This window comes from Strix uralensis, chromosome 6, assembly GCF_047716275.1.
Source record: "Strix uralensis isolate ZFMK-TIS-50842 chromosome 6, bStrUra1, whole genome shotgun sequence".
NCBI classification, from domain to species: domain Eukaryota; kingdom Metazoa; phylum Chordata; class Aves; order Strigiformes; family Strigidae; genus Strix; species Strix uralensis.
Window position 1 is genome coordinate 34,767,889 of NC_133977.1, and position 12,678 is coordinate 34,780,566.

Sequence of the window (12,678 nt, forward strand, 5' to 3'; positions counted from 1 at the left end):
CCTCAATAACTCCCCTCCACCTCCACACTACTTCAGGCTTCCCAGAGTTGCTATCATTACTCCAAAGGCTGTAGCAAATGGTAGTTCCTAGTTACTTGCTTACTGTCATGCCCGATGACAGGCAATCAACGTATCTTCAGGCTAGTCTTCACAAGCATTATCAATGTTGCTGCTAGTGTCAATACGTAACAGTAAAGGAAAAAAGAAGAGTAGCTTGGAGTGTTTTTTATAAAAACAACAACAACTAACCCCACACATACACACACCACACACACTGCTTGTCTGTTAGTATAACTAAAGCACCCAGAAAAACTAGCAGAAATATTAATACCATTTTAACAGCCTTCACCCCGTAAGCAGAAAGCTGAATACTTCAGGCAGAAGGGATGGTGGTATTCCTAGGGCTCTGAGCAGCATCCTCCTGGGGCAAACAGCTGGAGGGAGGCAGACACCGAGGGGAGAGGCACTAAATGCCACAGGAGGGCAGCAACATCCATCTGCCTAAGCAAAGCTCTTTGTCCTGGAGCAGCTGCCCTAGCTCAAGGCAAATTTAGGAACATTCAACCACCAAAAGCAGGGAGCCAAGCCCTGACACAGAGCTCAAACCCTGACGAAAACTGCAGTATCACACAGGTGACTCCTCTCCAATGCTGTGCTGTTCTGCTATTATAAATAAGGGAGCTGAAAATATCCACGAGGAATAATGAGACTAGTCATATCCCAAATACAGACAATGATATACATTAAGCACTTGAACCATACTTGCTTAATTATTAGAAGGAAGCAATTAAATGATTTATTTGAAAGCTCCTGGTTTAATTTTTCTTTAAACTTAGTAGCAACTACTCTGATCCACTTAAAAAGAAAAATCTATAACTATAGCAAGTGAAAAAAAATTTTTTTGTTTTGATTTTGCTGTAAGATAGCACAGTGTTGTTGCAGAAACGTACAACAGCACATTATCTCTTCACAATGATACAGTCTCATTCAAACAACTGTGCGAAACCAGCTAGTATAAAAAGAATATAATTATGATTTTCTGGCTTAGTTAGGAAAACATGTTCTTTATCATTATCCCTGATAGTATTTTACTTTAGTATTTTGCACTTCAAAGCAATTTTGACAGTTATAATGATACAGACTGCAGCTGTATTTCAAATACATTAAGCCATCCTGGAGTCAATTGATGAGAGTTGCTCAGATTAAGAAAAACAGATGGAGCAAGAGCTAGAAAAGAAAGACAGGGAGATTTAACAGCTGGACACTGGCAATTTCATCCTTCAAGAAGGCAGTCCTTCTTGGGCCTATTTTGAGAGCATCATGAATTCCAGTTAGGTTTTTTGCACTTCAATATCCACTTGTTTTAGATCAAAATGCAAGGGAATACTGCCTATTTCAACACCTTGCATTACCATCCAAATTGGCTCCCTCCATTTGACAGCTAGTTACAGAAAGCAGCAAGAATTTATTGAAAAAACAAGGTAGAAAGTTTCATTTACTACAACTGTACTCCTTCTCCAACACAGTTAATCAAAAAGTGTGAGAAGAACTGGCATTAAATCATTTTCACATAATATGATTGAAATATTTACAGATATTCCTCAAAATAATTCCCCACAGAAATGGGACGTTCACATTACCTTACCCTTGTTAGCTGGCAGGGCTCTGCAATGGACTGCTCTTCTCTGACAGATGCTGGCTTGTTTATCTCTGCTGGGAAATTCTGAGCCGCTCCATTTTTGAAGTGGTTTGCCAGAGATATCTTCGGTTCCAGCCAACTGATCGTCGTTCCTGAAGCAAAAGAAAGTTTGCGCTGAAACTTGCTCATCCTCTGGAAGGTCAGTAAATAGCAGTTCTCACAAAAGAGCTTTTTTTTTTTAAGGAATAAGCTGAAAGCAGCCAATTCCTCCTGCAGCCAATCCCTTCAGCAGCCACTAAACAAAGGTGGTGCAATGAGACACCACCTTCAGTGATCATTAGCAGGAACACTGCGATTGGCGAGCTGTAATACATGCAACTTGGACTGGAGAAACTAGTTGGTGTCATGAAAGGTGTAACCAGACACTACAGGAAGAACCTAGTATCATGGGAACGTTAAGTAACCCTCACAATTTTAACTGGTACAAAAAAAAAAAAAAAGCCCACCATTTATCAGCTCTTCAAACCCAGCTCAGTTCTAGACTAAAAAGACCTAAAGCAAAAAAAGTTTTGTTGCCAGTGTTTTCTCTGGAGAGGGTACTTGTCTTTTCTCAGCTGCAAAGAAGGCAAGCACACACTGTTGAATAAATAATAGTTGCTGAAAAAAAAAAAAGCTGCAAGGCTTGGAAAGCTATTACCCACTTGATGATTCCAGCATCTCTAGTTACCCCCGGCTAATTTATCAGAACAGATCGGTTTCCTCATTAATAATACAAATGTTCCATTATTTTTCAAAGCCTAATAAATGTACAGGTGACTCCAATCAGTATTTACTGAAGAATACACAAACTAACAAACCATCATGGCTGGGTTGCAAACACATTATTATTAGGAAATTATTAGGAAACCTGAGTTTCTACCACCACACAGCAGTTTCCAGCGCTTAGGAACCTACACTGAGGTGTCTGTTGTCTCTTCCTATACGATACACAATCCTTTATTTCCAGACCTCTATTACCTGGAACTAGGTCACATCCTCAACCACAACAAGCAAAGTAAGCTTAATTCAGATAAACAGCAGCATTTCCACCAGGAAAATACTGAGGCAGGAAAAAAGTCCAGCTTTACTAAGGGGACAAGACAACTTCTTCTGCAGCAAGATAGCTCACTTTCAGCAAGTCTATTACTCATTAATCCATTACATATTAAGAAACAAGAATCCCTCAGCAGTTTAAGCTATTTAAACAAAAGTTTCAAAGAAGTCACAAAGATGTTCAGAATGTCACTGTCACACTTACCTTTTTGTAAAGGTTTTACTCATCTTTAAAACCTCTTCACAATAGCTACTTTTGAGCTGTAACTTTCAACACAATAATCTCTAATTGCATGTTCCAGGCTGCATTTAATCCACACACACTGCCTCTATATTAGCTTGAGTTTAACAAGTAGCCTCCCTTTTATACTCCCTATCAGCTACTTCTAAAATAACCTTATTTATTATTATTAAGTTCCGTTTAATTTTTGCTGTTAAATTCTAGGAGGGTTTTTTAAGTGCTTTGAGCTACCAGTTGTGTTTTAATCTTTAAGTGGACAGGATACCACCTTAATACTTCTCCACTGGAAGATCACATTCAAATCTGCTCTTGACTATTTTGGGTAGGCACAAGTTATTCTCTTTACTTGTGATTTCTTCTTCCTCTGAAAGTATTCACCCCATTTTTTTTTTTAAAAACAGCTGTCAGCACTTCCTCTGCTACAACACAGAGGTCTCAGTTTATAGTCTTCACTTTCAACATTTTTCTTCAAGAGTTGCAAATTGTTGTTGCAATTCACCTTTATGATAACGAAGTACTTTTTTTTAATCCAGTGCATTTCACCACTTTTGACTTAAATTTAGGAAAAGTTAACAGCTGCCACTTTCCTGTTCATCTTTAAGTATGTGATTTATGGTACACCTTGATGTACTATACATGCTACAGCTGGGGCAGTATTTTCACTTTTCTGTTATTTTTTTTGTCTTAGAGCAAACTGGCACTCTTACATAATTTCTAATCCTTGTTTTTTAAGCCTGACAAGCACTTTCGCAACACATTCTTAGCAGTCAAGTACCACTTTAAGAGACCCAAGAATACTTTTTTCCCCACTTCATGTTTAATAAATTTATGTTCTGTTAGACAAGTCTCCTCTTCATCACCACTTCTTGCTGCACTTCACTCTAGCTGAAGCATGCTGACCTGCCTTTATGATCATAGGAAGATTAAACAGTGCTTGTATATATTTTGTTAGATAGAAGAGTCTGTATGTCAGATTTTTTTCTACATCATTTTATGTCTTCCTACACTTAAATATAGAAATGCCTCCTGCAGGCATTTGAATTAAGCCACAACCCTTTTCCTTTCTATATGAACTTCTGAAGCCTACCAAAAAGACTCCACCAATTGAACCAGAAGGAAAAGTATCCCTCCTGAGTCAGGAGGGGAAGCCTAAGATACATGGATTTTAAAACAAAAAAAAAAAAAAACACACACAAAGAAAAAAAGAAAAAAGCTCTTTGCAATACTTGAAAGGAACAAACGTATTACAGTGTTTCTAGAAAGGCCACACCAGTGGAAGAGTGGAAGGCTGCAGAAAGGCACATGCATTCTTTTAATGATCTGTTTTTAACTCTGGGCTCAGTAATGCATCATCCAATCTGCTGCTCCTCCCCCCTCCATCCATCTCTCTCGAATATCACCCGAAATCTTCAAGATTTGGACATCTTCAAGCAATGTTTTCGAATCTGCCATTAACGGGCAGATACCAACTGAATAGCAGTCAGATGAGATGAGCTTTTCCCTGCATAGTTTAAAAACTAAAAATCAACAAAAACGTTCATCAGAAAAGCCTTATCTTCTTCATAATTTATTACAGTGGTGCTCATTGGACACTTTTATTTCCCCAGATACAGTAATGAGTCAAAAAACCCCACCTTAGTAGCACACATGCAAAAATGCCAAAATAAAAAGACTTCTGATATGCATCTCCCACAGTTATGCATCAATAGGTAAAAAAACTCACAGAGAATAGGAAGAGTCCTTTCACTGTGAGTAACTCTGGGGTTCAGACAAAGATTTGGAGAGGTGCCATCCAGTTTTTCATTTTTAAAATTAAATTTTAAACTGAAATACAGCAAAAAAAGTTAATTCACCTTATTCACATATTCTCTTTTAATGCCTGTGGGGATTTAAGAATCACAACTACTTTTATATAGTTTTAATACTTTTATACAACAAATTTTTTCATCTTAGAAGCTAAACTAATTACAGCTCTGAAATAATATGCACTGGCAAAGCAAGTACCACAAATATGATAGGAATATGGAAAAGATGAGATAAGAGACAACTTATGAGTGTACTTTGTGACATGCTTACCATAGCTACCGTATCTGTTGTGTTTTTGCTCACAAAAAGCCACATAAAAAAAAAAAATCACAGTAAGATGCAAAAGAATTTAAACAGGAAAGAACACATTCAGTTCCACACACAAATTAGGTGGAATGATTCTGGTAAGCACCTACTTGCATAAAAGCGATGGATTGTGCAAACAAAGCAAGGTATTTGTCTGCTGTCTGTGAATGCATGTTATTCCACACCCATTAGCAGTAGGGTTTGGGGTTTGTGGAGTTTTTGGTTTGTTTGTTGGGAGGATTGGTTGCTTATGAAAAAAGATTTTTTTTTTTTTTTTAACACCTTTAACCAATTTGCATTTGCTTACAAGTCTGTTCTGGCCTCAGAACATTACATACTAAAGGCAGCCTTCTTGCTGTTGTGCCTTATGTAATTCATTCTGTTGTGAGATGCTCCACAACAATTAGATGTTACATTTGTGCATCTGCTGCTACAGGTTTCTTGATAGAATTAAAAAAAATATATAATATGCATGGAATTCTACCCAACACCATCAAGTCAGACTCTGGAAAAATTCACAAGAAACCAGGCAGCCAGCAGTTTTGTCTGCCCTTGTGAAACTGGATTTAGTGGAACAAATATTTTTGCAAGAAGGAAAGGATTCATATTTGTTATAGAGTTCTGCTCTTTGTGAGCATCTATACCCACCTGCTGGTAAGGATCCCTTTTGTTGAGAAGCATGTTGTAACTGGAGAATATGGAAACAGTCATTTAAGCAGTTCATGGTTGCCATGGAAGTTGCTTTGAGCATTAATAGGTCTTGATCCAAGGATGTAAGGTGACCGGAGACAGGAAGGCATTCTATGCTCCTGATCAAGTCTCTCTGCTGGCCCTCAGCCTGAGACATCATCTGTCAAACAAAACAGTCATTTATCAGGCGATGGAACTGTGTCGTGTCATACGTGTGTCCGTGCACACAGAGGATCCCAAATGATTTTATGATGGTAATAAAACTACAAGGTAATAGATGTATGTGAAGTTAATAGTACTTTTTTTTTCTTGCTGTAGCTACTAAAGAGTCATTAAATGCATGATGAAATTCCCACGGCAATACACGGCACCTTATTAACAAGCAAAAGAATATCAAAGTGACTTCAAAAAAAGCAAAGAGGAATTTGAACATGACACTTGCTGCAGTAAATATCAAACACTTTCATGCCTGGTTGAGAGGGACAGGGTGGGGAAAAACCCCGCACACACTCTGTGTGAGGAGTGATTAAGCTCTGTGCTCTGCACAGCCTGCAAGAGGATCTATGAGGTACTACTATTGGTGGGTTCAAGATCTTTTCACTCCTACAAGAATAAATCCAGCACTTTAAAGGAAAAAACCTGTATCACTCAGTTTGGCTTAAACCATAGAGGACTCTCATTTACTGTCTGCACTGCTACCACACTTGGGATCACTATCTCACTGTTTACTTTGCAGAGACGAAAAAATAACAGCAGGATTTTCACCTTCATTATGTGTTCAAATTAGAACGTTCCTGTTGTCGTTGTCCCCCTTGCTCTCCCCAAAGCTCCCTTCCTCCTTCACACACCCCAACATCACAGGACCTGCAAGCACATTTGCCCGCCAGAAGTATAGCAGCTAAGCACACCAGCCATCAAGCAGCACACTGTGGCCTTCCAAAAACCTACGTACTTTCCTCTTTGTACTCAAAGAAGCAAAACATTGCCTGATTTTGAATCACAGGGATGAAAGCAAACTTCTGTACGTGCTAGTCCCTTTTCTGGGGAGCTACAAACAGCATTAATGTAACTGGAAAGCACTACTCTGCGATCATTACGTGTTCTGGCAGTTAAGTTAAATGTAAAAACAGATTGATTTAGCAGAGCAGGAGAATTTCTTTAAAGAATCTGAGATGCATTCATGCGTTTAACTGCTATGGCACTAGTTCGTTTTTTAATTCACCAATCCTAGCAGTATCTTACTGATTTTATTTTTTCAGCACCTTTGTCTGCAATCCCTTCCAGGAACTGCTTTTAAGGTTTTATGCAATAAATACTTAAGCAATAAATACTTAAACAATATGTATCCATCCAAGTTCACGGTATGTGGTATTTGGAACATTTTAGGGCTTGGCTACATAGCATGCTATGGTGTGAATTTACAGAGCATTGGCTTTTTGGAAGTGGAGTTAACTGTGCACAGTCAGCCTTAGCATGTCCCAAGAGCAACAGGGCAGAAAGCTAGTAAAACACTTAGTTATATAGCCCTGCCTATGCAAACACACCAGCTGCTATCAGAACACGTGTCTTATTTTCTTCCAGTCGTGAATGCGATATAAGTCTTTGTGTGCAAGGTTTTTTCCAATAATTTGAAAAACTCTGCTGGATTTAAAAAAAAAAAAAAACACACCACAGATAATTAGTTGACAAATCACCACAGCGCTTCTGGTGATCTTCACTCTTAGTAATTTACTATGAGGTAGCACCCAGGCACCTCATTCCAGGATCAGGGTAGACAATAGGACAAGCCATGCTATACTCAGCATTGAAGTTCAAATAGGCACATCTCCCCTTTCAAAGAACACACTTTGAACAGTCCTAAGTTTTTCCTGCTTATATACTCAGATTTGTAAAAAAAAAAAAAAAAAATTAAAAAAAATTAGTGCCATGGGACAAAAGCACTGTCATTAAAAACTCAAAATCTATCAGAAGCACACAGGCTATAGTTCTCACTTTGCAAACACACACACACACCTGCATTTAGTGCAAGTCAGCATAAAGATCCTCTTAGATCTGTTTTGCAAGGTATCCAAGTCAGCAGCATGACATGTATTTGGCCAAGAACAAGGGGAATTAGAAGGGAAATAGACTGAGAGAAGACTCAGATATAGTGCAATTCACAGGAAAATCAAAAAAGGTCACTACTTTGAAAGAGAAGCTGTTCTTCCCACAGCTTCTCAAACTGAATTTCAAGCTGTATCACGCTAAAGTGTAACAGGCATGCACCTGACCTTGAAGTATTTTAACCGTATCTACAAAAAAAAGTAGGCATTGTATCTAACAAGCGTTTTGGCTTCAAAAAGGTAAGCAAACTAACTTTGACGTTCAGAAAACCTACCATTACCGAGGATTCTTCATCTGTACAGGTCAAAAAATTTTAAGTTGATAAATAATCATGCGGTGTCACCAAATTCAGTAACAATCAAAAGTGAACATGAACAACTTTCTGTGTTCTTTGCAATGCTAAGAAAAATGATTCTACTTTACTTCCTCCCCGGTGAGAATCCCAGTTACAGGATGCAAGCCACTACTCCAGCTCACACCCTCTCTTCCTTCCTCCCTCAAATTTTGAATGCCATATTGCCATTTGGAAAGTTAAAAAGCCATTTCTGAAATATTACCTCACTTAAAGGTAACTTCTCAAACACCAAAATACAGCAACAGATAAAAGAAAGAAAAACTGTTAAGAGAGCTATTAGCATAAATTCTGTAAATATTAATGCTATATTCTGTATTGTTGCTGTCTTCATGCAATAGGTAGGAAAGTGCAAGTACTGTTTAAGTTTACCATATGTTATAATTTTACCACACTAGTAAGAAGTTTATCACAAGTAAAAGGTACACTTCATGAATCAAACCGAAAAGCAACTACCTGTAAAACTTCAGTTTTAAAATTAATTTGGAAGACAAACTTCTCATTCAGAAAATAAAGCAGATGAACCAGCTCATAAAAAAAAACAGAAGCCACAGAAATGCCAGCTGAAGTTTTCCTGGGTACCTGACTGACTTCAGATCTCTTTGCATTAGCACTTTAAAGAGACTTCACTGCTATTAGAGGATATAAACAGGGTTGCAGAAAGTCATCTGCGTGAACAGTCTGCTGTGGACAGAGAGATTCACAGCTCCTAAGGTCTAAAGAGGCAGTCACTTTTCCTAGCCTACTGAATAATTATACCACAGCACTTGATTTAAATCAAGGAACAATGAGGATGGCAGCATACCATACCAGGGAAAGTATTTTCAATACCTATTTGCAGCCGCCCACTGATGAACTTACAACAATGCTCAGCCACATATTTTAAGGTTAATGACGTTCACAGAGCACTCCCTCTGTCCCAGTTTGTCTAAGCTCACTTTCTACTATTCATGCTTCCTAGATCTTTATTTGCTAAATTAAAAAGCCATCCATTAGAAACTTATTTTTTGCCAAGAAATGTATCACACTGCGCTAATTACACTGCTAATATTGAAACACTCATTAATATCAATACTACTAACAACCCAGGTTTGCAATTCAGCAACAAATTTTGTTTCAGTATTATCTTTAGATTTGCATGATCTACCCTGTTAAAATCAACCAGTAGTCAGGCCATTCCCTCAGTCAAGATGAAAAGGTAATTATTTCTGGGTTTTTTTTCCAAAATACACTACACCTGAATGTGTAGTGAAAAAAAGCTTCCAAATCGCTCATTTTATTTTGCTCTCTTTTCAGTCACATCCACCCCTACACAATTTGTCCACATGAGTTAGCATACCAAAAAGTGGTACTAGTATTCTTAAACATCAGTCAATGCTAATTGCTCCTCAGTCACAGGAGATACAAGTACAGCTTAGTCAGTTCTTCTATAGCTTGACATGGGAAGAAAACAGTGTACAATGTAATAGTATCATAGTATGTGATGTTACATTTCCTTAAGGATATTCCCTTGTCACCTGTAGTGCTAGGACTTGCAAGAATGAGAACGTGCAAAGTTCTTCTCTGAGCATCAGGATATCATTGCAGAGTACAAAATTCATAGAACATACACCACATGCTTCTACAATTAGCCAAGGCAAGTTACTTATCTTCACACAGCTTTGCAATAATAGCTTAGGACATGCTATTGACAATATATCCAACTAAGAATAGCAGGTTTCTTCACAATCCTACAAATAACAGGACAACTCTTTTGAAAGAGTATAAGATAATTTAAGGCATACAAACCTCTCTAACATCTACAAGATGATCTGGCTGCATAATAGGAACTCTTTTTCCAGTTGGCAATCTGTGATGTCCAACATTAAAAAAGGAAACTGCATTTTGACTGGGTCTTCTTTGCACACCAGGAGAGTTGGCACTTCCTTGGGATGCAAGAGAAAAGCTGCGAGATTTCAGAGGAGGGTTGTTCTAGTGAATAAATAAGCATATTGAGAAACATTTACAATTAATTCCTGATAACCAGCAAATATTCTAATTTGAAAGACACAGCAGAACACTTCAATTCTTAGTTTTTTTAGAGAGCAAGGACAGATGACAAAGCTCTAATAATGTATTAGTAGCAACTGCTAAATAAATATTTTGCACTATCTGCTGACAGTTGCCCTGTTTATAGTCTAATTATGAACAATCTGTGAAATGAAATTGATCAATACATATCACTTCTGACTTGAAAATTAGTCCTCGATCTGCAACAATACTAGAAACTGACTCCTAACAGATCCTGCAAGGCTAGAGCTCACACTTAAGAGAATGGGATTTCATTTAGAACTATTCATTGAATTTCTCTTACAACAAAGCCAGCAACAAGATGTTGATCAAAAGCAAGGTTTTAGCCATGTATCAGAATAGGTAATCATGAGGTTCTATAAAACACACTACATTTGCAACCACCACATGGTTAACAAATAGAAGCAACAACTCTCAGATGCAACGTTGAGGACTTGCTTCCCAAACATGGGAATTCATCCTAAATATATTTGTAGGCTGTTGAGTGGTTTTAGAAAAAAAACACTGTAAAGGTTAAAAAAAAACAAGTAAAGCTCAAAGAAATGAAAGGGCTTCAGTAACACTGATGACCTGTTTCCTCATCCATTAAGAAAAAACTACTGGACAATACTAGGCTAATACTCTGATCTTTCAGCTCTGCCTGCTGCTCAAACACCAGCTCACCAGTACCTGCTCAGGGAGGACCATTCAGCTCTTCAGAGGCAAATGGACTTCAGTTGTTTCATTCCTAAAGCATATTTCTATTACAAGTCAGCTACTACTCAGAAAAACGTTTCTTGACATAAGTTTCAAGCCCAACCACACACCCTTTTGTAGTATTTGTCTTCGATAACAGGATAGTTGTATTTGCAACTACTAACACCACCAGCCTAAATTATTTTTGCCCATGAAAATATCAGTCATGTAATACCTTTCCAATAGCTTCCGTGTGATGCTGTGTGCATATCTGTAGCCTGCTAACCCAGTGTTGCCGTTCCTTAGCATCAGTAGCTAATAAAAGCAAACCAAAAGGATTATGTAAATTAAGACATTTCAAAGTATGGGCAAAAAAGACTGCTTAATTCTTTAAAATATTCACAAGACTAACAGTGCAAAGTGTTATTTAATTTAAAACTTGTTCAGCTGACCTGTAATTAACTATAACATTAAATCAAGTTCAACATAAATGGCATATAACTTCAACAAACAATAACTTCCTTCATATACATTTCAATACAACATGACACATTTTCCTGGAATAACAGCAAGGTACCCTGAATTAGAAAATGACAGCAAGTCTTCAAGGGAAAAAATACTAAAAAAATATTAGCCCAGATTTCTGTAGCCTACAAAATCAGAGAATGGGCTTCTATAACCACCACAAGAAGGCTAACAAACTGAACATTAAGAATAATGCAGCGATCTGCAAGAATCAACACAGTACTGTTACCTACAATGATTTAGAAAACTTGGAATCAGTACAGTTTAAGGACATTATGCATGAAGTTAAGCCCCATTCCACACATCTGAAGTACATGGTCGTCTTCAAGTCATCAAACCCAAAGAATATGGAACTATCCATAGAGAAGGACAGTTTTTAACTAAAGAGTGGGATGAAAGTTTCACATACAATTCTCATTGCAGCAGTCTGCCAAAGAAGTTCTCTCCCTTTGGCAGTGCAGCCAAGCCCAGCAGAGCAGCCACAGGTGAGAGCCAGGAGTGTCCTCTAGTGGAAGAATCCCCTGTCCAAGAATCCAGGTCCTACCTCTTAGTTTATACTGCTCCCCGCTGGCAGCATTGACTGTAAAGGTATGAGAGTCTTCATCACTGGGTGAAATTACAGCTCCCGCTAGCTGCAGGGTACCCCTGGGCTTTAGGTGTCTAGACTGCTCATTCACAAAGTACTCCAGCAGGCCAGCATCATTGTTTAAAACAAAAAATCTGCAATAACAACAAAGCAAATACACTAAATGAAACCAGCTCATTCTTTCCTTTTTTTTTTTTTTTTTTTTTTTCCTGGGGGTTGGGGGGGAGTGGTACTGGGACAAGTCAAGACTTTCATTAAAAGTTGGCACAGATGGGGTTGAGACTTAAAGACTTGAGTCAGTACAGCCCCAGACATATGAATTATGTTCCCAACAAGACCGCACAAAAATTAAGTTCTTAGCAATTTTTTCTTAGAGACCAGGGATTGCACAACAGAACAGTGTGCCCACAGAAGAGTGCTATTGCAAGATTTTGGGAGTCAGAAAGAGTATCCTGAAACTCTAAGGCTTAATACATCCTTAAATTACATAAATTAAGGGTAAAACAGCCCCAGATACAAAACAGTTGAGATACAAAATTGTGAAACTGAAGCAATTCCAGATTTTAAAAATAAAGTGAACATTATGCTTCAAC

At 37.9% G+C, this 12,678-nt stretch overlaps 1 protein-coding gene across 1 annotated transcript in view; it reads right to left on the reverse strand.

The window, feature by feature from the left end:
- Positions 1-12,678, reverse strand: part of OSBPL11 (oxysterol binding protein like 11) — a 43,176-nt gene that overhangs the window by 12,892 nt on the left and 17,606 nt on the right. Inside the window, exons 3-7 of the mRNA XM_074873649.1 lie at positions 12,044-12,219; positions 11,210-11,289; positions 10,018-10,200; positions 5,733-5,934; positions 1,646-1,791 (exon numbers count right to left, since the gene is read on the reverse strand). Of these exons, the coding sequence (XP_074729750.1) occupies positions 1,646-1,791; positions 5,733-5,934; positions 10,018-10,200; positions 11,210-11,289; positions 12,044-12,219 (787 nt within the window). The remainder of the gene's footprint in view (positions 1-1,645; positions 1,792-5,732; positions 5,935-10,017; positions 10,201-11,209; positions 11,290-12,043; positions 12,220-12,678) is intronic.